Below are 24367 nucleotides of genomic sequence, written 5' to 3'. Positions count from 1 at the left end.
GCGTGGTTGTGACGGGTCCTGGTGTGGTTTCGACTGGTCCTGGTGTGGATCCGACTGGTCCAGGTGTGGTTACAACTGGACCCGGTGTGGTTTCGACTGATGCCGGTGTGGATCCGACTGGTCCGAGCGTGGTTGTGACTGGTCCCGGTGTGGTTTCAACTGGTCCTGGTGTAGATCCGACTGGTCCGGGCGTGGATCCGACAGGTCCTGGTGTGGATCCAACTGGTCCAGGTGTGGTTTCGACTGGTCCCGGTGTGGATCTGACTGATGCGGGCGTGGATTCTATTGGTCCGGGTGTAGTTGTTACTGGTCCGGGTGTGGTTTCGACTGGTCCAGGCGTGGTTGCGACTGGTCCCAGTGTGGTTTCCACTGGTCCTGGTGTGGATCCGACTGGTCCGAGCGTGGTTTCGACTGGTCCTGGTGTGGATCCGACTGGTCCGAGCGTGGTTGTGACTGGCCCGGGAGTGGATTCGACTGGTCCGGCTGTAGTTGCCGCGGATGCCTTGGTGGTCACCACCGGAGCAAGTGTTGTTGTTGCGATCTCCTGGCTGCAGCACACTCGGATCTTGTAGTCGTAGCACATGGACGTGGATTGCTCCGCGTTGTTGCAGATGAGACCCACTTGCCCATCACACCTGATCTTCTGTCCCAGATCTTGCCACGCCACATTGGGGAAGCGCATTGCCTTGCAGTCGATGGCCTCCACTCGGTCGCCCATCGCGCAGATGGCCTGGCCATTCTGCCTGATGTTGTCGAACGTTTCGTAGTCTCCGTTTTGCTTGCTCGTTTGCGGGTAGTCCACGTTGTACCACTCAGACCACGTTCCCATGCAGGGGACCGCTGCGGCCGTGGTTGTGACTGCTGCAGGCGTGGAACTAACTGGTCCTGGTGTGGATCCGACTGGTCCGGGTGTGGATCCGACTGGTGCGGGCGTGGTTAGAACTGGACCCGGTGTGGTTTCGACTGATGCCGGTGTGGATCCGACTGGTCCGAGCGTGGTTGTGACTGGTCCCGGTGTGGTTTCAACTGGTCCTGGTGTAGATCCGACTGGTCCGGGCGTGGATCCGACTGGTCCTGGTGTGGATCCGACTGGTCCAGGCGTGGTTAGAACTGGACCTGGTGTGGTTTTGACTGATGGCGGTGTGGATCCGACTGGTCCGAGCGTTGTTGTGACTGGTCCCGGTGTGGATCCGACTGTTCCAGGCGTGGATGCGACTGGTCCGGGTGTGGTTATGACTGGTCCCGGTGTGGATCCGACTGATGCGGGTGTAGATCCAATTGGTGCTGGCGTGGTTGTGACGGGTCCTGGTGTGGATCCTACTGGTCCGGGTGTGGAAGCGACTGGTCCGAGCGTGGTTGTGACTGGTCCTGGTGTGGTTTCGACTGGTCCCGGTGTAGATCCGACTGGTCTGGGCGTGGATCCGACTGGTCCCGGTGTGGTTACGACTGGTCCCGGTGTGGATCCGACTGATGCGGGTGTGGATCCGATTGGTGCTGGAGTGGTTGTGACGGGTCCTGGTGTGGTTTCAACTGGTCCTGGTGTAGATCCGACTGGTCCGGGCGTGGATCCGACTGGTCCTGGTGTGGATCCGACTGGTCCAGGCGTGGTTAGAACTGGACCCGGTGTGGTTTTGACTGATGCCGGTGTGGATCCGACTGGTCCGAGCGTGGTTGTGACTGGTCCCGGTGTGGTTTCAACTGGTCCTGGTGTAGATCCGACTGGTCCGGGCGTGGATCCGACTGGTCCTGGTGTGGATCCGACTGGTCCAGGCGTGGTTACAACTGGACCCGGTGTGGTTTCGACTGATGCGGATGTGGATCCGACTGGTTCGGGCGTGGTTGTGACTGGTCCTGGTGTGGTTTCGACTGGTCCTGGTGTGGATCTGACTGATGCGGGTGTGGATCCGATTGGTCCGAGCGTGGTTGTGACTGGCCCAGGTGTAGATCCGACTGGTCCGGGCGTGGATCCGACTGGTCCTGGTGTGGATCCGACTGGTGCAGGCGTGGTTAGAACTGGACCCGGTGTGGTTTCGACTGATGCCGGTGTGGATCCGACTGGTCCGAGCGTGGATCCGACTGGTCCGGGCGTGGATCCGACTGGTCCTGGTGTGGATCCGACTGGTCCAGGCGTGGTTAGAACTGGACCCGGTGTGGTTTCGACTGATGCCGGTGTGGATCCGACTGGTCCGAGCGTTGTTGTGACTGGTCCCGGTGTGGATCCGACTGTTCCAGGCGTGGATGCGACTGGTCCGGGCGTGGAACCGACTGGTCCGGGTGTGGTTATGACTGGGCCCCGTGTGGATCCGACTGATGCGGGTGTGGATCCGATTGGTGCTGGTGTGGTTGTGACGGGTCCTGGGGTGGTTTCGACTGGTCCTGGTGTGGATCCTACTGGTCCGGGTGTGGAAGCGACTGGTCCGGGAGTGGTTTCAACTGGTCCCTGTGTGGATGCGATTGATGCGGGCGTGGAACCGATTGGTCCGGGCGTGGTTGTGACTGGTCCCGGTGTGGATCCGACTGGTCCGAGCGTGGTTGTGACTGGTCCTGATGTAGTTTCAACTGGTCCTGGTGTAGATCCGACTGGTCCCGGTGTGGATCTGACTGATGTGGGCGTGGATCCGATTGGTCCGGGTGTAGTTGTTACTGGTCCGGGTGTGGTTTCGACTGGTCCAGGCGTGGTTGCGACTGGTCCCAGTGTGGTTTCCACTGGTCCTGGTGTGGATCCGACTGGTCCGAGCGTGGTTTCGACTGGTCCCGGTGTGGATCTGACTGATGCGGGCGTGGATTCTATTGGTCCGGGTGTAGTTGTTACTGGTCCAGGCGTGGTTGCGACTGGTCCCAGTGTGGTTTCCACTGGTCCTGGTGTGGATCCAACTGGTCCGAGCGTGGTTTCGACTGGTCCTGGTGTGGATCCGACTGGTCCGATCGTGGTTGTGACTGGCCCAGGAGTGGATACGACTGGTGCGGGTGTGGTCTTGACGGGTCCTGGTGTGGTTTCGACTGGTCCGGCTGTAGTTGCCGCGGATGCCTTGGTGGTCACCACCGGAGCAAGTGTTGTTGTTGCGATCTCCTGGCCGCAGCACACTCGGATCTTGTAGTCGTAGCACATGGACGTGGATTGCTCCGCGTTGTTGCAGATGAGACCCACTTGCCCATCACACCTGATCTTCTGTCCCAGATCTTGCCACGCCACGTTGGGGAAGCGCATTGCCTTGCAGTCGATGGCCTCCACTCGGTCACCCATCGCGCAGATGGCCTGGCCATTCTGCCTGATGTTGTCGAACGTTTCGTAGTCTCCGTTTTGCTTGCTCGTTTGCGGGTAGTCCACGTTGTACCACTCAGACCACGTTCCCATGCAGGGGACCGCTGCGGCCGTGGTTGTGACTGGCCCAGGTGTGGATGCGACTGGGCCAGGTGTGGATCCGACGGGTGCGGGCGTGGTTACAACTGGACCCGGTGTGGTTTCGACTGATGCCGGTGTGGATCCGATTGGTCCGAGCGTGGTTGTGACGGGTCCTGGTGTGGTTTCGACTGGTCCTGGTGTGGATCCGACTGGTCCAGGCGTGGTTACAACTGGACCCGGTGTGGTTTCGACTGATGCCGGTGTGGATCCGATTGGTCCGGGCGTGGTTGTGACAGGTCCTGGTGTGGTTTCGACTGGTCCTGGTGTGGATCCGACTGGTCCAGGCGTGGTTACAACTGGACCCGGTGTGGTTTCGACTGATGCCGGTGTGGATCCGATTGGTCCGGGCGTGGTTGTGACGGGTCCTGGTGTGGTTTCGACTGGTCCTGGTGTGGATCCGACTGGTCCGGGTGAGGATCCGACTGGTGCGGGCGTGGTTACAACTGGACCCGGTGTGGTTTCGACTGATGCCGGTGTGGATCCGGTAGGTCCGGGCGTGGTTGTGACGGGTCCTGGTGTGGTTTCGACTGGTCCTGGTGTGGATCCGACTGGTCCAGGTGTGGTTACAACTGGACCCGGTGTGGTTTCGACTGATGCCGGTGTGGATCCGACTGGTCCGAGCGTGGTTGTGACTGGTCCCGGTGTGGTTTCAACTGGTCCTGGTGTAGATCCGACTGGTCCGGGCGTGGATCCGACAGGTCCTGGTGTGGATCCAACTGGTCCAGGTGTGGTTTCGACTGGTCCCGGTGTGGATCTGACTGATGCGGGCGTGGATTCTATTGGTCCGGGTGTAGTTGTTACTGGTCCGGGTGTGGTTTCGACTGGTCCAGGCGTGGTTGCGACTGGTCCCAGTGTGGTTTCCACTGGTCCTGGTGTGGATCCGACTGGTCCGAGCGTGGTTTCGACTGGTCCTGGTGTGGATCCGACTGGTCCGAGCGTGGTTGTGACTGGCCCGGGAGTGGATTCGACTGGTCCGGCTGTAGTTGCCGCGGATGCCTTGGTGGTCACCACCGGAGCAAGTGTTGTTGTTGCGATCTCCTGGCCGCAGCACACTCGGATCTTGTAGTCGTAGCACATGGACGTGGATTGCTCCGCGTTGTTGCAGATGAGACCCACTTGCCCATCACACCTGATCTTCTGTCCCAGATCTTGCCACGCCACGTTGGGGAAGCGCATTGCCTTGCAGTCGATGGCCTCCACTCGGTCGCCCATCGTGCAGATGGCCTGGCCATTCTGCCTGATGTTGTCGAACGTTTCGTAGTCTCCGTTTTGCTTGCTCGTTTGCGGGTTGTCCACGTTGTACCACTCAGACCAAGTTCCCATGCAGGGGACCGCTGCGGCAGTGGTTGTGACTGGCCCAGGTGTGGATGCGACTGGTCCTGGTGTGGATCCGACTGGTCCAGGCGTGGTTACAACTGGACCCGGTGTGGTTTCGACTGATGCCGGTGTGGATCCGACTGGTCCGAGCGTGGTTGTGACTGGTCCCGGTGTGGTTTCAACTGGTCCTGGTGTATATCCAACTGGTGCTGGTGTGGATCCGACTGGTCCAGGCGTGGTTACAACTGGACCCGGTGTGGTTTCGACTGATGCCGGTGTGGATCCGACTGGTCCGAGCGTGGTTGTGACTGGTCCCGGTGTGGTTTCAACTGGTCCTGGTGTAGATCCGACTGGTCTGGGCGTGGATCCGACTGGTCCTGGTGTGGATCCGACTGGTTCAGGCGTGGTTAGAACTGGACCCGGTGTGGTTTCGACTGATGCCGGTGTGGATCCGACTGGTCCGGGCGTAGTTGTGACTGGTCCCGGTGTGGTTTCAACTGGTCCTGGTGTAGATCCGACTGGTCCGGGCGTAGATCCGACTGGTCCTGGTGTGGATCCGACTGGTCCAGACGTGGTTACAACTGGACCCGGTGTGGTTTCGACTGATGCCGGTGTGGATCCGACTGGTCCGAGCGTGGTTGTGACTGGTCCCGGTGTGGTTTCAACTGGTCCTGGTGTAGATCTGACTGGTCCTGGTGTGGATCCGACTGGTCCAGGCCCGGTTACAACTGGACCCGGTGTGGTTTCGACTGATGCGGATGTGGATCCGACTGGTCCGGGCGTGGTTGTGACTGGTCCTGGTGTGGTTTCGACTGGTCCTGGTGTGGATCTGACTGATGCGGGTGTGGATCCGATTGGTCCGAGCGTGGTTGTGACTGGCCCAGGTGTGGATCCGACTGGTCCGGGCGTAGATCCAACTGGTGCTGGTGTGGATCCGACTGGTCCAGGCGTGGTTACAACTGGACCCGGTGTGGTTTCGACTGATGCCGGTGTGGATCCGACTGGTCCGAGCGTGGTTGTGACTGGTCCCGGTGTGGTTTCAACTGGTCCTGGTGTAGATCCGACTGGTCTGGGCGTGGATCCGACTGGTCCTGGTGTGGATCCGACTGGTCCAGGCGTGGTTAAAACTGGACCCGGTGTGGTTTCGACTGATGCCGGTGTGGATCCGACTGGTCCGAGCGTGGTTGTGACTGGTCCCGGTGTGGTTTCAACTGGTCCTGGTGTAGATCCAACTGGTCCGGGCGTGGATCCGACTGGTCTTGGTGTGGATCCGACTGGTCCAGGCGTGGTTAGAACTGGACCTGGTGTGGTTTCGACTGATGCCGGTGTGGATCCGACTGGTCCGAGCGTGGTTGTGACTGGTCCCGGTGTGGTTTCAACTGGTCCTGGTGTAGATCCGACTGGTCCGGGCGTGGATCCGACTGGTCCTGGTGTGGATCCGACTGGTCCAGGCGTGGTTACAACTGGACCCGGTGTGGTTTCGACTGATGCGGATGTGGATCCGACTGGTCCGGGCGTGGTTGTGACTGGTCCTGGTGTGGTTTCGACTGGTCCTGGTGTGGATCTGACTGATGCGGGTGTGGATCCGATTGGTCCGAGCGTGGTTGTGACTGGCCCAGGTGTGGATCCGACTGGTCCGGGCGTGGATCCGACTGGTCCTGGTGTGGATCCGACTGGTGCAGGCGTGGTTAGAACTGGACCCGGTGTGGTTTCAACTGATGCCGGTGTGGATCCGACTGGTCCGAGCGTTGTTGTGACTGGTCCCGGTGTGGATCCGACTGTTCCAGGCGTGGATGCGACTGGTCCGGGCATGGAACCGACTGGTCCGGGTGTGGTTATGACTGGTCTCGGTGTGGATCCGACTGATGCGGGTGTGGATCCGATTGGTGCTGGCGTGGTTGTGACGGGTCCTGGGGTGGTTTCGACTGGTCCTGGTGTGGATCCTACTGGTCCGGGTGTGGAAGCGACTGGTCCGGGAGTGGTTTCAACTGGTCCCTGTGTGGATGCGATTGATGCGGGCGTGGAACCGATTGGTCCGGGCGTGGTTGTGACTGGTCCCGGTGTGGTTTCGACTGGTCCTGGTGTGGATCCGACTGGTCCGAGCGTGGTTGTGACTGGTCCTGATGTAGTTTCAACTGGTCCTGGTGTAGATCCGACTGGTCCCGGTGTGGATCTGACTGATGTGGGCGTGGATCCGATTGGTCCGGGTGTAGTTGTTACTGGTCCGGGTGTGGTTTCCACTGGTCCTGGTGTGGATCCGACTGGTCCGAGCGTGGTTTCGACTGGTCCTGGTGTGGATCCGACTGGTCCGAGCGTGGTTGTGACTGGCCCGGGAGTGGATTCGACTGGTCCGGCTGTAGTTGCCGCGGATTCCTTGGTGGTCACCACCGGAGCAAGTGTTGTTGTTGCGATCTCCTGGCTGCAGCACACTCGGATCTTGTAGTCGTAGCACATGGACGTGGATTGCTCCGCGTTGTTGCAGATGAGACCCACTTGCCCATCACACCTGATCTTCTGTCCCAGATCTTGCCACGCCACATTGGGGAAGCGCATTGCCTTGCAGTCGATGGCCTCCACTCGGTCACCCATCGCGCAGATGGCCTGGCCATTCTGCCTGATGTTGTCGAACGTTTCGTAGTCTCCGTTTTGCTTGCTCGTTTGTGGGTAGTCCACGTTGTACCACTCAGACCACGTTCCCATGCAGGGGACCGCTGCGGCCGTGGTTGTGACTGGCCCAGGTGTGGATCCGACGGGTGCGGGCGTGGTTACAACTGGACCCGGTGTGGTTTCGACTGATGCCGGTGTGGATCCGATTGGTCCAAGCGTGGTTGTGACGGGTCCTGGTGTGGTTTCGACTGGTCCTGGTGTGGATCCGACTGGTCCAGGCGTGGTTACAACTGGACCCGGTGTGGTTTCGACTGATGCCGGTGTGGATCCGATTGGTCCGGGCGTGGTTGTGACGGGTCCTGGTGTGGTTTCGACTGGTCCTGGTGTGGATCCGACTGGTCCAGGCGTGGTTACAACTGGACCCGGTGTGGTTTCGACTGATGCCGGTGTGGATCCGATTGGTCCGGGCGTGGTTGTGACGGGTCCTGGTGTGGTTTCGACTGGTCCTGGTGTGGATCCGACTGGTCCGGGTGAGGATCCGACTGGTGCGGGCGTGGTTACAACTGGACCCGGTGTGGTTTCTACTGATGCCGGTGTGGATCCGGTAGGTCCGGGCGTGGTTGTGACGGGTCCTGGTGTGGTTTCGACTGGTCCTGGTGTGGATCCGACTGGTCCAGGTGTGGTTACAACTGGACCCGGTGTGGTTTCGACTGATGCCGGTGTGGATCCGACTGGTCCGAGCGTGGTTGTGACTGGTCCCGGTGTGGTTTCAACTGGTCCTGGTGTAGATCCGACTAGTCCGGGCGTGGATCCGACAGGTCCTGGTGTGGATCCAACTGGTCCAGGTGTGGTTTCGACTGGTCCCGGTGTGGATCTGACTGATGCGGGCGTGGATTCTATTGGTCCGGGTGTAGTTGTTACTGGTCCGGGTGTGGTTTCGACTGGTCCAGGCGTGGTTGCGACTGGTCCCAGTGTGGTTTCCACTGGTCCTGGTGTGGATCCGACTGGTCCGAGCGTGGTTTCGACTGGTCCTGGTGTGGATCCGACTGGTCCGAGCGTGGTTGTGACTGGCCCGGGAGTGGATTCGACTGGTCCGGCTGTAGTTGCCGCGGATTCCTTGGTGGTCACCACCGGAGCAAGTGTTGTTGTTGCGATCTCCTGGCCGCAGCACACTCGGATCTTGTAGTCGTAGCACATGGACGTGGATTGCTCCGCGTTGTTGCAGATGAGACCCACTTGCCCATCACACCTGATCTTCTGTCCCAGATCTTGCCACGCCACGTTGGGGAAGCGCATTGCCTTGCAGTCGATGGCCTCCACTCGGTCGCCCATCGTGCAGATGGCCTGGCCATTCTGCCTGATGTTGTCGAACGTTTCGTAGTCTCCGTTTTGCTTGCTCGTTTGCGGGTTGTCCACGTTGTACCACTCAGACCAAGTTCCCATGCAGGGGACCGCTGCGGCCTTGGTTGTGACTGCAGCAGGCGTGAAACTAACTGGTCCAGGTGTGGAACTGACTGATGCGGGCGTGGTTACAACTGGACCCGGTGTGGTTTCGACTGGTCCCAGTGTGGATCCAATTGGTCCTGGCGTTGTTGTGACGGGTCCTGGTGTGGTTTCGACTGGTCCTGGTGTAGATCCGACTGGTCCAGGCGTGGTTGTGACTGGCCCGAGAGTGGATCCGACTGGGCCCGGTGTGGTTTCGACTGGTCCAGGCGTGGTTGTGACTGGCACGGGTGTGGTTTCGACTTGTGCGGGTCTGGTTGTGACTGGTCCGGGCGTGGTCGCGACCGGTCCGGGTTTGGTCGTGACCGGTCCGGGCGTGGTTGTGGTTGCTACGGGCCTCGTATTCTCCACCACCTTCTGCGTCACCTGCTCCACCGGCGCTTCCGTCAGCAACTGCGCCGTCGACCTCAGCACGGTCACTGTCGTGACCGGGCCCTCCGTGGTCGCCACGACGACCTGCTTTGTCGGCAGCAGCGGCAGCGGCGGCAGCGGCGCCTTTGTCCCCGCGGTGGTGGTGGGCGCGGCCGAAGTGATGGCCTTGCACTCGCTGGAGTCCTTCACCGCGCCCGACGCCATGCACGTCTTGGTGAAGGTGCACAGCCCCACGGCGTCCGTCTCCTTCGAGATCACACTGCCCGCCACGTACACCTTGCCTCCGACGCAGCAGCCCACTGCGGGATTTCACACGAAGGGGGGAATGAGGATCGACAAGCCGCCCTTCTTTTTCGCGAGCGGAGCCCACTCGGAGACCGCCGTGCACTCTGAGGCCACGCCGAAGCGTTGGACGCTCGCTGGCAACGAGGTCGCGGGACAGACCCGTGGTGCCATTGGTTGACTCACTGAGATCAACAAAGACAGAGAACCCCCCTCCCGTAGGGGTAAGGGCTTTTTAAGCGAGCAGCAGCAACCTATGAAGGCTAATGGCACTTTGGCACTTGAGGTGGTGGGTGGCCAGCACCACGCCAGGTCGTCTTTGTATCTCCCCCTCTGTGGCGATGTTCACTACACACTGCACCAGCTAACTCAATTGAGGCTGAGTTGACCTAGAGGACGCCCAGGCCTGGCTCAGATAATCATCACCAGTGTTGGCCGTGAGCGGGAATCGAACTCGGGTCCGCTGGGTTCGTATCGCGGCGTAGCGCTAACCGCTACCGCCACCGCACGCACACACACACACTCTCGCACGCACACACACACATGGTCGCACGTACACGCACAGACACACGTTCGCACGCACAGACACACGGTCGCACGCACACACACACACGGTCGCACGCACACACACACACGGTCGCACGCACACACGCACACACTCGCACGCACACGCACAGACACACGTTCGCACGCACACACGCACACATGGTCGCACGCACACACGCACGCACGCACACACACACATGGTCGCACGCACACACACACGCGCGGCGGGCCGGCCCCTGCGGCGACTCGGCCTCACCTGCTTCCGTGCATGTCAGCTGCCCATCCTTGCAGTTGCTGCAACAGACAGCGGAAACGGGGGGGGGGGGGGCGGCGGGGGACACAAAGGACGAAGGTCAGCCAACACGGAAGACTTCCCGACGGACGTCAATAGAGTGCGCGGGTTTCGCCTTCCCCTGCCAGCGCTGTGCGTACCCGCGTGGCGCTGTGCGTACGCCCGCACGAGGGCGACCGGGCCCAATCGGAGGACAAACTAAAAGCGAAAGGAAGCTCCGATTTGAAGCTTTCGTGACTGCAGGGATTCATCTTCTTGGTTATTTCGGTAAAGTCACGTAGAAGGGAAATAATAAAATAATATAAATATAATTATTCTCACGACGTTCCGGCCACAACGCAAGCAGCCGTCCTCAGGTGGAGAACAGGTATGTCGGGAAAATGCTGTCTTCCCAGACAGACCTGTTTTCCACCTGAGGACGGCTGCTTGCGGCTGCTTGCGTTGTGGCTGAAACGTCGTGAGAATAATTATATTTATATTATTTTATTATTTCCCTTCTACGAGACTTTACCGAAATAACCAAGAAGATGAAAAGGAGCTGTTCTGAAGCAACGAATACCCAATGTACAATCAGTGTGTACCGTAGCAGTGTGGTGTATAGTGTAGTGTGTAGTAGTGTAGTGTATATAGTAGTGTGTAGTAGTGTAGTGTATACAGTAGTGTATAGTGTAGTGTGTAGTAGTGTAGTGTATATGGTAGTGTATAGTGTAGCGTATAGCAGTGTAGTGTATAGAATAGCAGTGTATCGTGTAGTATATAGTAGTGTAGTGTGAAGTGTATAGTGCAGCGTATAGTCGTGTAGTGTATATTGTATAGTAGTGTAGTGTATAGCAGTGTAGTGTATAGTATAGCAGTGTATAGTGTAGTATATATTAGTATAGTGTGTAGTGTAGCGTATAGTACTGTAGTGTGTAGTGTATAGTGTAGTGTAGAGTGTATAGTAGTGTAGTGTGTAGTGTATAGTGTAGCGTGTAGTGTGTAGTGTAGAAGTGTATAGTAGTGTAGTGTGTAGTGTAGTGTATAGTTTAGTAGTGTATAGCGTAGTGCAGTGACGTGCGGTGCGGTCAATGGCTGGGGAGCCATTGGCTAGTGTCAGAGCCAAATTCACACACTGAGGGGGGCGTGTCCTCACTGAGGGGGGCGTGTTAGACACGTTTCACCTGATGACGATTGCTTGTGTTGCGATCGAAACGTCGTGATGTATTGTTATTTTTTCTACCCACGTGACTTTACCGAAAGAACCAAAGAGTATGGATTCCTGCAGTCACGAAAGCTTCAAATCAAGATTTTACGTCCCCCCTCGGTGAGGCAGATGTGATAGCTGCCTCCCCTGATGCTTTTTCATTGCAGTTTCATGACGAGACCAGTGAGCCTAAATATCTTTATACGCATACTACGTGAAATAAGTTATCTGGAGTATCGAAGGCGAGGACATGAAATGAAGGGGTCTACAAACATCACAATTGGTGACACACTGAGATAGCAACAGGCACGCGCTTATTGCCCGCGCTCCATCCAGTTACTGAGGGGTTGCACAATCAGAGGGGAGGCAGAGCTCGTCGCTGCCTCACCTCTCGTCTCTCCCTGTATTTGCAGTGGAGCTCCGCAAATTTGGCCATTTTGACTTTAAAAATGACTGGATTCTTACAGGAATTACATTTATGGAAGATAAAAAAAAAATCTCGTTATTTATTTTATTCTATTTTTTTTCGTAACAGATATTTTCATTGGAGTATGACAGGTGAAGATCTAGCCTCCCCTGCCTCTCCCCCCTGACCGCACGTCCCTGCTCCCCACCCACCCCCCCTCCCACCCTTTTGACGGAACTCACCACACTTGGCACGAGTCAGAGATGACGATCTGGCCGCCGGCCGGCACGACCTCGTCGCCCAGGTAGCAGCTGCATGCCGAGAGAGCCACGCACCTCATGCTGTTCTCGTCCAGGTACGGGGCGGCAGAGGGGCAACGTGGATAGCAGCCTGCGTGCAACGTAGGTAAGGGTGGGGGAGGTTGGTGGTGGTGGTGGTGGGTTCCTAGCAATGCTCGGTGAAGACTTGGGTTGCGTACGATGGTTAGGGCACGGGTTTGCCTGCTATGTATGGTGGTGATGGTACGTGTGCGCGTTGGACTTCTTTCGTACCGTACGTGAGGGTGGGGGTTGGAGTGGGGGTGGGGGTGGGGTGGGAGTGTGGGGTGGGGGTGGGGTGGGGGTGGGGTGGGGGTGGGAGTGGGAGTGGGGTGGGGGTGGGGGTGGGGTGGGAGTGGGGTTGGTGGTGGTGGTGGGTTCCTAGCAATGCTGGGTGAAGACTTGGGTTGCGTAGGCTGGTTAGGGCACGGGTTTGCCTGCTATGTATGGTGGTGATGGTACGTGTGCGCGTCGGGGTGGTAGTGGGGTGGGAGTGGGGTGGGTGGGGTGGGGGTGGGGTGGGAGTGGGGTGGGGGTCGGGTGGTCGTGGGGGTGGTGTGTGGGTGGGGTGGGGTGGGAGTGGGTGGGGGTGGGGGTGGGGTGGGGGGTAGGAGTGTGGGTGGTAGTGGGGTGGGGTGGGGGGGTTGGTGGTGGTGGTGGTGGGTTCCTAGCAATGCTCGGTGAAGACTTGGGTTGCGTAGGCTGGTTAGGGCACGGGTTTGCCTGCTATGTATGGTGGTGATGGTACGTGTGCGCGTCGGGGTGGTAGTGGGGTGGGAGTGGGGTGGGTGGGGTGGGGGTGGGGTGGGGGTGGGGTGGGGGTGGCGTGTGGGTGGGAGTGGGAGTGTGGGTGGGAGTGGGGGTAGTAGTGGGGGTGGAGGTGGGAGTGGGGGGTGGGAGTGGAGGGTGGGGTGTGGGTGGGGTGGGGTGGGAGTGGAGTGGGGGTGGGAGTGGAGGGTGGGAGTGTGGGTGGGAGTGGGGCGGGGGTGCGGTGGGAGTGGGGGTGGCGTGTGGGTGGGAGTGTGGGTGGAAGTGGGGGGTGGGAGTGGGGGTGGGAGTGTGGGTGAGAGTGGGGTGGGGGTCGGGTGGTCGTGGGGGTGGCGTGTGGGTGGGGTGGGGTGGGAGTGTGGGTGGTAGTGGGGGTGGTAGTGGGGGTGGGAGTGGGGGGTGGGAGTGGGGGGTGGGAATGGTGGTTGGGGTGGGGGGTGGGGTGGGAGTGGGTTGGGGTGGGAGTGTGGGTGGTCGTGGGGGTGGCGTGTGGGTGGGGTGGGGTTGGGGTGGGGGTGGTAGTGGGTGTAGGGTTGGGAGTGGGGGGTGGGAGTGGGGGGTGGCGTGTGGGTGGGAGTGTGGGTGGGAGTGGGGTGGGAGTGGGGGGTGGTGGAGAGTGGGAGGTGGGGGTAGTGGTGGGTGGGGGTAGTGGGGGGGGGAGATGTTCACCTTCCATGCGAGGTAGCGCGAATCCGCCGGGCTGCTGCTGCTTGCGGCAGGTGAGCGGCAGGGTGCCGCAGGCGCTGTAGTGCCACGTGCAGTCGCTGTCGTCCTTGTTGTAGTAGTCACAGAACACGGCTGTTGGTGGGTGGACACGGCGACATATGCAACAACAACAAAAACAACCGCCATTCGCCACTAAGTGGCGGTAACGTCACCACGACGCTTGTGCCAGGCCAAGTGCACCTTGAGGCCATGTGAGGTGTCGAACGCCCGCTGGCAGGAGGTCACGGGGCAGACCCAGCAAATGTCACGGGTCGACTGACTGAGATGACCGAGATGACTGGCTGATGCACCACCTGTGCCCCCTACTGTGCCAAATTGCTGTGCTTTAGACACCCGATGCTCCGCTCGTTGTTGTGAGCATCTCTCCTCCGCCCTCCGTTGTTGTTGGAGGGCGACTGCCTCCAACTGCCCAGTAGCGTCCTTCACGAGCCTCCTCCACAGAGGCCGATCTTGACACCGCTGGTACCAGTCATCGGCAAGTCCACTCAGCTCCACGTCCTCCTGTACCACATCACTCCATTTCTTCTCTAGCCCATACCGTGCCCGTTTAGCCCCCTCTATCCGGCCGAACAAAAGCTGTTTACGCATGGGGTGACTGGGCATGCGGGCTACATGGCCCAGCCAATGCAGCCTTGCCCACGGGAGGAGCTCACTGATGGGACTTTGCCCGGATCTTTCAAGGATTTGTGAGCTCATCACACAATCCAGCCTGGTTAAACCCAGGATGGATCGTAGGCAGGCCGGCCTAAATGTTTCCAATCTGCGAAGATGCTCCATTAGGGGGGTCCTGCAAAAACAACCCCCTACCTCCTCGTGATGCCGGACGGTCAACGTTGTCGTGGACGGTGCCGCGGGGGGAGGTGCCAATTCCGATTGGCCTTTCCACTCAGGGCGTTTGTAGCCACCACAGTGGCTAAATGGGGGCTCTGGACGGGTGCGAGGGGCTGATAACCCCTCCACCTTCAATAAATTACCACCTAACCCCACACACATAGCCTTAACAGACTGTAGGGGCAAGTGCTGTTAGCGAGCACCTATGAAGGCCAAAACGGTACACGAGGGGGTGGGTGGCCAGCCACCACGCCCGACCGCCTATGTCTCTCCAGTGTTCAATGTTTACACACCGCACCAGGTACTCATTTGAGGCTGAGTCGACCTAGGGGAGGGCCCAGGACCGGTTCAGATAATTGTCACTGATGTTGGCAGTGAGCGGGAATCGAACCCGTGTCGCCGGGTTCATAGCGCAGCGAAACACACACGCACACGCACGCACATGCACCCCCACACCTCCCCGCCCAAACGTCGCGACCACTCACGGCATCGCTCGGGGGTTCTCCACTTGACGCACACGCCCGCCTCGTTGCAGGCCTGCGCGTACGCGGCCACTGCCGTGCAGAAGCACTCGCAATCGCCGCCCGTGTCGCACGCGCACGAGTCGCGCACGCACGCGTCGAAGTACGGCACGTGGTACACCTGCAGGGGGGACACGTGGGGAGGGGGGGGGGGGATACGTGGTGAGCTACTTGATACACCTGGAAGCACGTGGTACACCTGGAGGGGACACGAGGGGGGGGGAGGGGTGGGACACGAGGGGGGGGGGAGGGGTGGGACACGTGGTGAGCTACGTGATACACCTGGAAGCATGTGGTACACCTGGAGGGGACACGAGGGGGGGGGAGGGGGGGGACACGCGGTGAGCTACTTGATACACCTGGAGGCACGTGGTACACCTGCAGGGGGGACACGTGGCGGGGGGGGGGACAGGCGGTGAGCTACTTGATACACCTGGTAGCACGTGGGGGGGGGGGGGGTGGGACACACACGCGGTGAGCTACATGGAACACCTGGAGGCACGTGGTACATCTGCAGGGGGGGCACGTGGTACATCTGCAGGGGGGACACGTGGGGGGGGGGGGGACACACACGTGGTGAGCTACGTGGTACACCTGGAAGCATGTGGTACACCTGGAGGGGACACGAGGGGGGGGAGGGGTGGGACACGAGGGGGGGAGGGGTGGGACACGAGGGGGGGAGGGGTGGGACACGAGGGGGGGGGGAGGGGTGGGACACGTGGTGAGCTACGTGATACATCTGGAAGCATGTGGTACACCTGGAGGGGACACGAGGGGGGGGGGAGGGGTGGGACACGTGGTGAGCTACGTGATACACCTGGAAGCATGTGGTACACCTGGAGGGGACACGAGGGGGGGGGAGGGGTGGGACACGCGGTGAGCTACTTGATACACCTGGTAGCACGTGGGGGGGGGGGGGTGGGACACACACGCGGTGAGCTACATGGAACACCTGGAGGCACGTGGTACATCTGCAGGGGGGGCACGTGGTACACCTGCAGGGGGGACACGTGGGGAGGGGGGGGGGGGACAGGCGGTGAGCTACCGGATACACCTGGAGGCACGTGATACACCTGGAGAGGACACGGGGGGGGGAGGGGTGGGACACGAGGGGAAGGGAGGGGTGGGACACGAGGGGGGGGGGGAGGGGTAGGACACGCGGTGAGCTACGTGATACACCTGGAAGCATGTGGTACACCTGGAGGGGACACGAGGGGGGGGGAGGGGTGGGACACGAGAGGGGGGAGGGGTGGGACACGTGGTGAGCTACGTGGTACACCTGGAAGCATGTGGTACACCTGGAGGGGACACGAGGGGGGGGGGGGACACGAGGGGGGGGGGGGGGGGACACGAGGGGGGGGGGGGGACACGAGGGGGGGGGGGGGGACACGGAGGGGGGGGGGGGGGGGACACGAGGGGGGGGGGACACGAGGGGGGGGGGGGGGGACACGAGGGGGGGGGGACACGAGGGGGGGGGGGACACGAGGGGGGGGGGGGGGGGACACGAGGGGGGGGGGGACACGAGGGGGGGGGGGGACACGAGGGGGGGGGGGACACGAGGGGGGGGGGACACGAGGGGGGGGGGGGGGACACGAGGGGGGGGGGGGGACACGAGGGGGGGGGGGGGACACGAGGGGGGGGGGACACGAGGGGGGGGGGGGACACGAGGGGGGGGGGGGACACGATGGGGGGGGGGGACACGAGGGGGGGGGGGACACGAGGGGGGGGGGGAGGGACACACACGCGGTGAGCTACGTGATAGAGACGGTGAGGTTCGTAGGTCGGGGGTGGTGGAGGTGGTGATGGTGATGGTGGCAGCTGTGGTGGAGGTCATGGTGGTGGTGGCGGAGGTCGTGGTGGAGGTCGTGGTGGTGGTGATCGTGGTAGCGGTGAAGACCGCGGTGGTGGAGGTCATGGCGGAGGTGGTGGTGGCAGTGGTGGTGCAGGTCATGGCGGAGCTGGTGGTGGCAGTGGTGGTGCAGGTCATGGTGGTGGTGGTGGCGGAGGTGGAGGTCATGGTGGTGGTGGCCATAGTAGCGGTGAAGATCGTGGTGGTGGATCTCATGGTGGAGGTGGTGCATGCCGTCAGTTATGGCCGTGGTAGCGGTGAAGACAACAGCACCACCACCACCGCCGCCGCCTCTGCCACACCACCCAAACCACTGAGCGCGCACCTGGTCGTGGCAGTCCTGGAAGACGTCGCTGTTGATGATGTTGCACTTGCGCTGGGCCCACACGAGGCGGTAGGGGTTGCGCTCGCATGGCCGCGCCTCGGCTTCGACGGCGGCGCAGCTCTCCTTCATCTTCCAGCTGTTGCCGAACGCCACGGCGCTCGCCACCGTTGTGCCGTCGGCCGTGCGGAAGTCGTCGCTCACGTCGCCGTTGAAGTTGCCGCAGAGGCCGCACACCTTGCCCTGCGGGGGGTTTGGTGGGAGGTGGGAGATGGGAGGGGAAACACACATGGGGAGTGGAGTGAGTGAGAGAGTGAGTGAGTGAGGGAGAGAGGGAGGAAGAGAGTGAGGGAGGGAGAGAGGGAGGGAGGGAGACAAGGAGAGTGGATTGTGAGTGGAGTGAGTGAGTTGAGGGAGAGTGGAGTGTGAGTGAGTGCAGTGAGTGGGTGAGTGAGGAGTGAGTGAGTGAGAGCGTGAGGAGTGAGTGAGTGCAGTGAGAGAGGGAGGGAGAGTGGAGTGAGAGAGTAAGGGAGTGAGAGAATGAGGGAGGGAGTGAGTGAGTAAGTGAGAGAAGAGTGAGTGAGTGAGAGCGTGAGGAGTGAGTGAGTGGAGTGAGGGAGGGAGGGAGAGTGGAGTGAGAGAGTAAGGGAGTGAGAGAATGAGAGGAGTGAGTAAGTGAGAGAGGAGTGAGTGAGTGAGAGTGAGACACTTTTGACTTTCAAACCACTTTTATTGCTGCCAGCAGCAGCAACAGCACCGGAGCCGATTTCGATACGAAACCCCCACAAAGTCGTCAGCGGCAACAAATAACCCGAAATAAAGGTAATTGTGACAATGATGATTGTTTTATAACAGTGCGTGTTTTCACGTAACTTTAGTGGTTAAAAAAATGTCAGTAGAAACTTTTGGCCCCCGGGCATCTTCACTTTATCAAATTTGGCCCTCTTTTCCAAAACGTTTGGACACCCCTGCAATAGTTACTCTTTGGCTCTTTCGGTAAAGTCAAGTATGAAGATAAAATAATAAATTAAATAATAGCATACTTCGACGTTTCGATTGCAACACAAGCAAGTGTTGCAATCAAGCAAGTGTTGCAATCGAAATGTCGTAGTATGCTATTATTTAATCTATTATTTTATCTTTATACGTGACTTTACCGAAAGAACCAAAGAGTAATTCCTGCATCTTCTTGGTTTTTTCGGTAAAGTCATCACGTAGAAGGGAAGTAATAAAATAATAAAAACAAAACATAATAAAATAATTATTTTATTATGTTTTATTTGTATTAATAAAAAAATTATTAATAAAATAATTATTTTATTATGTTTTATTTTTATTATTTTATTACTTCCTTTCTACGTGATGACTTTACCGAAAAAACCAAGAAGATGAATCCCTGCAGTCACGAAAGCCTTAAATCGAAAAGTAATTGCTGCAGTCACGAAAGCTACAAATTAAGATTGAACCTCCTGCAATATGCCAAAGAAAGCACGCGGTGCTCAACGCTCCACGCGCGACACGTGGCGTCGCACGTGGCGTCACACGTGGTGTTGCACGTCATTGTTGGCGCCACGCCCCACTCACTACAAGGAGGTCCCGCCCGGCACGCTCGCCCGCCATACCTTGTAGCTCGCGTCGAGTTTGACGAAGATGCTCGTGTGCCGGTCCCACATGACCATGACGCCGATGTCCGTCTGCACGATGCGGTAGAGCCCCACCGAGTGGACGCTGAGCGCGCCGACGTCCGGCAAAGCCGCGCCGCTTACGGGCAGCACCTGCACGGCGCCGTCCTTCATGCGCACCTCCACGTTGTACGCCTGCGCCGTGGAGTGTGGGGGTGAGGGGGGAGGAGGGAGATGCAGGTGAGTGGGTGGGGGGAGGATGGGGGGTGGGGAGGGGGGAGACGCAGGTGAGTGGGTGGGTTGGGGGGGGGGGGGAGATGCAGGTGAGTGGGTGGGGGAGGGGGAGATGCAGGTGAGTGGGTGGGTGGGGGTGGGGAGGGGAGGGGGGAGACGCAGGTGAGTGGGTGGGTGGGGGGGGGGGAGACGCAGGTGGGTGGGGGGAGGGGGGGAGACGCAGGTGAGTGGGTGGGGGTGGGGGGAGGGGGGAGACGCAGGTGGGTGAGTGGGTGGGAGGGGAGGGGGGAGATGCAGGTGAGTGGAGAGGGGGGAGACGCAGGTGAGTGGGTGGGTGGGGAGGGAGGAGGGGGGGAGGAGGGGGGGGAGATGCAGGTGGGTGGGTGGGCAGAGACACTGATGAGTGGTGGGTGGGGAGAGAGATTAAGGTGGGTGGGGGTGGGTGGGGAGGTGAGGGGGGAGACGCAGGTGAGTGGGTGGGTGGGGGGGAGGGGGGGGACGCAGGTGAGTGGGTGGGTGGGGGTGGGGAGGGGAGGGGGGAGACGCAGGTGGGTGGGTGGGGGGGGAGGGAGGAGGGGGGGAGGGGGGAGATGCAGGTGTGTAGGTGGGGAGAGACACTGATGAGTGGTGGGTGGGGAGAGAGATTAAGGTGGTGGGTGGGGAGGGGAGGGGGGAGACGCAGGTGAGTGGGTGGGTGGGTTGGGGGGGAGGGGGAGATGTGGGTGGGTGGGGGGGAGGGGGAGACGCAGGTGAGTGGGTGGGGAGAGACACCAATGGGTGGTGATGGGTGGGTGGGTGGTGATGGGTGGGTGGGTGGTGATGGGTGGGTGGGTGGTGATGGGTGGGTGGGTGGTGATGGGTGGATGGGTGGTGATGGGTGGGTGGGTGGGGAGGGAGGGAGGGAGACACAGATGCGTGGTCGGGTGGGGAGACACGGTGGTTGGGGTGAGGGCGCGAGCGAGTGAATCGAATACGAGAAGAGAGGGAGACCGAGACAGTGGATCAGACGCGGGGGTTCAAGCCCAGACGGTGGGTTGTGTGGGGTGTGGGGGTGTGGGGCCGGGGTGACCTCTGACCTTGACGAATAGGCGCACGGACTTGGAGCAGGAGACCCCCGTGGTGCCGCAGTCTTCGTTGTCGGTGATGATCTGGAAGGTTCCTGCACCCGACGCTCCACCGCAGTAGTCCTACGGGACAAAGCGTTCCCCTTTAGCGGTGATGTCCGGGGCGGGGGCGGGTGCCGTTCGCAACTTTCGGCCGGCTGGGGCCTCGCCGTCTGGAGCTGCGTAACTATTTTTTAAATCCTTTATATTAAGTTCACTTGCTTGCGCGCTTGCTTGCTTGCTTGCTTACGACCGTGCAAACCTTTCGGTCGTTTTTTAACCCACTTCCCGTGATCCAATCGAGCTGACAATGAATGTTCGTGAAAAAAAATTTCCCTAAATTTTACACTTTTTAGGACAAAAATATTATATTTAATTACCAATTGCTTAATGGTGCCATGCAATCATCTGACCCATAGGTGGCAGCCATCTCAAGCCAGAGGACGAGAGGACTCTAGCCGCCACGCATATAAAGGATTTATAGTGAAAAACTTTGTTTTTACGGGTTAATTTTTTTCAGAAGCGGCCCTTTGGCCGTCACAAATGAACATCTACGGCAGCTGCCGCATTCTCCAAACGCACGGAGGTGCATTGTGACCCATAAACTAAGCGACAACTGAACTAATGATAATTGTTTTTTTACCCTTCTATCTGGCAACAAAACTGTACACGTTTTTACAAGGAGCCATGTAAATGCTTACCCCGAGCTCTCATACTCTGATGGTGCATTGTCTTTGAGTTGTGCGCCTTTTGGCGTCATCTGGTCCAACACCATGTGAGACTAGGCTCTAAGGAAAGCTGTCCCTTCTACGTAACTTTACCCAAAGAACCAAGAACATGGATCTAAACTAGTTTTATCGTCAACAGGTATAAGGTCCCCACTACTGAACTGCTACTGCTTAGCTTCTGTCACAGAAGCGAGAACCCTGGCCATCACAAACGAGAGCAGCTTAACCAAGTCGCTTGTCATCGACGAACGCGTGGAGACGTTGATTCTAAATGTGGAGGGGAAAAAACAACCCCAGAGGACCCAGAAAAAAATCCGCACGGCCACGGGGGGAGAGAGAGAGACGCAAACCCCAAATATATAACAGGCATCAAGGTCGGGATCGAACACACGATCTCCTGTATACCAGGCAAGGTAGTTAACATCTCATAGCCACCATGGCTTTAGGGTCGGGATGGAACCCACGACCTCCTGCATACCGGGCGAGGTAGTTAACATCTCCTAGCCACCGTTGCTATTAGGGTCGGGATGGAACCCACGACCTCCTGTGTACCGGGCGAGGTAGTTAACATCTCCTAGCCACCGTTGCTATTAGGGTCGGGATGGAACCCACGACCTCCTGCATACCGGGCGAGGTAGTTAACATCTCCTAGCCAACGTGGCTATTAGGGTCGAGATGGAACCCACGATGACCTCCTGCGTACCGGACGAGGTAGTTAACATTTCCTAGCCCACCGTGATGATGATAGAAAGAGAGACGCAGACTGCAAATATACAGAAGGCGTCAGGGTCGAGATTGAACCCACGACCTCCTGCGTACCGGGCGGCGAGGTGGTTAACATCTCCTAGCCCCCATGATGATGAGAGAGAGAGAGAGACGCAGACTCCCAATATACTGCAGCAGGCATCGTCAGGGTCGAGATTGAACCCACGACCTCCTGTGTACCGGGCGAGGTAGTTAACATCTCCTAGCCAACGTGGCTATTAGGGTCGGGATGGAACCCACGACCTCCTGTGTACCAGACGAGGTAGTTAACATCTCCTAGCCACCGTGGCTATTAGGGTCGAGATGGAACCCACGATGACCTCCTGCGTACCGGGCGAGGTAGTTAACATCTCCTAGCCACCGTGATGATGGGAGAGATATACGCAGATTCCCAATATACAGCAGCAGGCATCGTCAGGGTCGAGATTGAACCCACGACCTCCTGTGTACCAGGCGAGGTAGTTAACATCTCCTAGCCAACGTGGCTATTAGGGTCGGGATGGAACCCACGACCTCCTGTGTACCAGGCGAGGTAGTTAACATCTCCTAGCCACCGTGGCTATTAGGGTCGAGATGGAACCCACGATGACCTCCTGCGTACCGGGCGAGGTAGTTAACATCTCCTAGCCACCGTGATGATGGGAGAGATATACGCAGACTCCCAATATACAGCAGCAGGCATCGTCAGGGTCGAGATTGAACCCACGACCTCTTGTGTACCGGGCGAGGTAGTTAACATCTCCTAGCCAACGTGGCTATTAGGGTCGGGATGGAACCCACGACCTCCTGTGTACCAGGCGAGGTAGTTAACATCTCCTAGCCACCGTGGCTATTAGGGTCGAGATGGAACCCACGATGACCTCCTGCGTACCGGGCGAGGTAGTTAACATCTCCTAGCCCACCGTGATGATGATAGAAAGAGAGACGCAGACTGCAAATATACAGAAGGCGTCAGGGTCGAGATTGAACCCACGACCTCCTGTGTACCGGGCGAGGTTGTTAACATCTCCTAGCCCCCATGATGATGAGAGAGAGAGAGAGACGCAGACTCCCAATATACTGCAGCAGGCATCGTCAGGGTCGAGATTGAACCCACGACATCCTGTGTACCGGGCGGCGAAGTGGTTAACATCTCCTAGCCAACGTGGCTATTAGGGTCGAGATTGAACCCACGACCTCCTGCATACCGAGCGAGGTGGTTAACATCTCCAAGCCAACGTGGCTATTAGGGTCGAGATGGAACCCACGATGACCTCCTGCATACCGGGCGAGGTAGTTAACATTTCCTAGCCCACCGTGATGATGATAGAAAGAGAGACGCAGACTGCAAATATACAGAAGGCGTCAGGGTCGAGATTGAACCCACGACCTCCTGTGTACCGGGCGAGGTTGTTAACATCTCCTAGCCCCCATGATGATGAGAGAGAGAGAGACGCAGACTCCCAATATACTGCAGCAGGCATCGTCAGGGTCGAGATTGAACCCACGACATCCTGTGTACCGGGCGGCGAAGTGGTTAACATCTCCTAGCCAACGTGGCTATTAGGGTCGAGATTGAACCCACGACCTCCTGTGTACCGGGCGGCGAGGTGGTTAACATCTCCTAGCCCATCGTGGCGTTGGGGTCTCACCTGCGTGATGGCGTAGTCGCACTTCCCGTCGAAGATGAATCGGCGCCCGTCGTAGGTGATGAAGTGGCCGTCGCCGTACATCTTGCACATGCCGGGGCACGTGGCGTTCGTGCAGCTCCACACGCCTCCGTTGCACGTGCTGCCAAGGGGGGGGTGACACAACGCCGGTACGTGTGAGCGTGCGAGTGTGCGAGTGCGTGTGTGTGTGTGAGTGCGTGTGTGTGCGCGTGTGTGAGTGCGTGTGTGTGTGAGTGCGTGTGTGTGTGAGTGCGCGTGTGTGTGTGAGTGCGTGTGTGAGTGCGTGTGTGTGAGTGAGTGTGTCTGTGTGTGAGTGCGTGTGTGTGTGTGAGTGCGTGTGTGTGTGAGTGCGTGCGTGTGTGTGAGTTTGTGTGTGTGAGTGCGTGTGTGTGTGTGCGTGTGTGTGTGTGAGTGTGTGTGCGTGTGCGTGTGAGTGCGTGCGTGTGTGTGAGTGTGTGAGTGCGTGCGTGTGTGTGAGTGTGTGTGTGTGAGTGCGTGTGTGTGTGAGTGCGCGTGTGTGTGTGAGTGCGTGTGTGTGTGTGAGTGCGTGTGTGTGTGAGTGCGTTTGTGCGCGTGTGTGGTGTGCGTGTGTGTGTGTGTGAGTGTGTGCGTGTGAGTGTGGTGTGAGCGTGTGTGTGTGCGTGTGTGTGTGAGTAAGTGTGTCTGTGTGTGAGTGAGTGTGGTGTGGTGTGCGTGTGTGAGTGCGTGTGTGTGTGAGTGCGTGTGTGTGTGAGTGCGTGTGGTGTGTGAGTGTGTGTGCGTGTGAGTGCGCTGAGTTGTGTGTTGAGTGCGTGTGTGTGTTGTGAGTGCGTGTGTGTGTGTGGAGTGTCGTGTGTGTGTGTGAGTGCGTGTGTGTGTGAGTGCGTGTGTGAGTGCGTGTGTGAGTGAGTGTGTGTGTGTGGTGTGTGTGTGAGTGCATGGTATGTGAGTGTGTCTGTGTGTGAGTGTGTGTGCGTGTGCGTGTGAGGCGTGTGTGTGTGAGTGTGTGTGTGAGGTGCGTGTGTGTGTGAGTGCGCGTGTC

The 24367-nt window shown here is 59.0% G+C and overlaps 1 protein-coding gene across 1 annotated transcript in view; it reads right to left on the bottom strand.

Moving 5' to 3' along the window:
- Window positions 1-24367, bottom strand: part of LOC133359932 (mucin-5AC-like) — a 73293-nt gene that overhangs the window by 29823 nt on the left and 19103 nt on the right. The window contains 14 exon segments of the mRNA XM_061578494.1: window positions 503-811; window positions 3029-3337; window positions 4400-4708; window positions 7151-7449; window positions 8491-8723; window positions 9168-9501; window positions 10287-10324; window positions 12154-12301; window positions 13666-13794; window positions 15039-15195; window positions 17249-17488; window positions 18868-19062; window positions 20178-20288; window positions 23329-23467. Coding sequence (XP_061434478.1) covers window positions 503-811; window positions 3029-3337; window positions 4400-4708; window positions 7151-7449; window positions 8491-8723; window positions 9168-9501; window positions 10287-10324; window positions 12154-12301; window positions 13666-13794; window positions 15039-15195; window positions 17249-17488; window positions 18868-19062; window positions 20178-20288; window positions 23329-23467 — 2950 coding nt within the window.

The sequence above is a fragment of the Lethenteron reissneri genome, chromosome 66, assembly GCF_015708825.2.
Source record: "Lethenteron reissneri isolate LAM-NWPU_2019-01 chromosome 66, ASM1570882v1, whole genome shotgun sequence".
Taxonomy (NCBI): domain Eukaryota; kingdom Metazoa; phylum Chordata; class Hyperoartia; order Petromyzontiformes; family Petromyzontidae; genus Lethenteron; species Lethenteron reissneri.
Note: the sequence above shows the minus strand (reverse complement) of the source record. Positions and strands in the feature narration are given on the sequence as shown.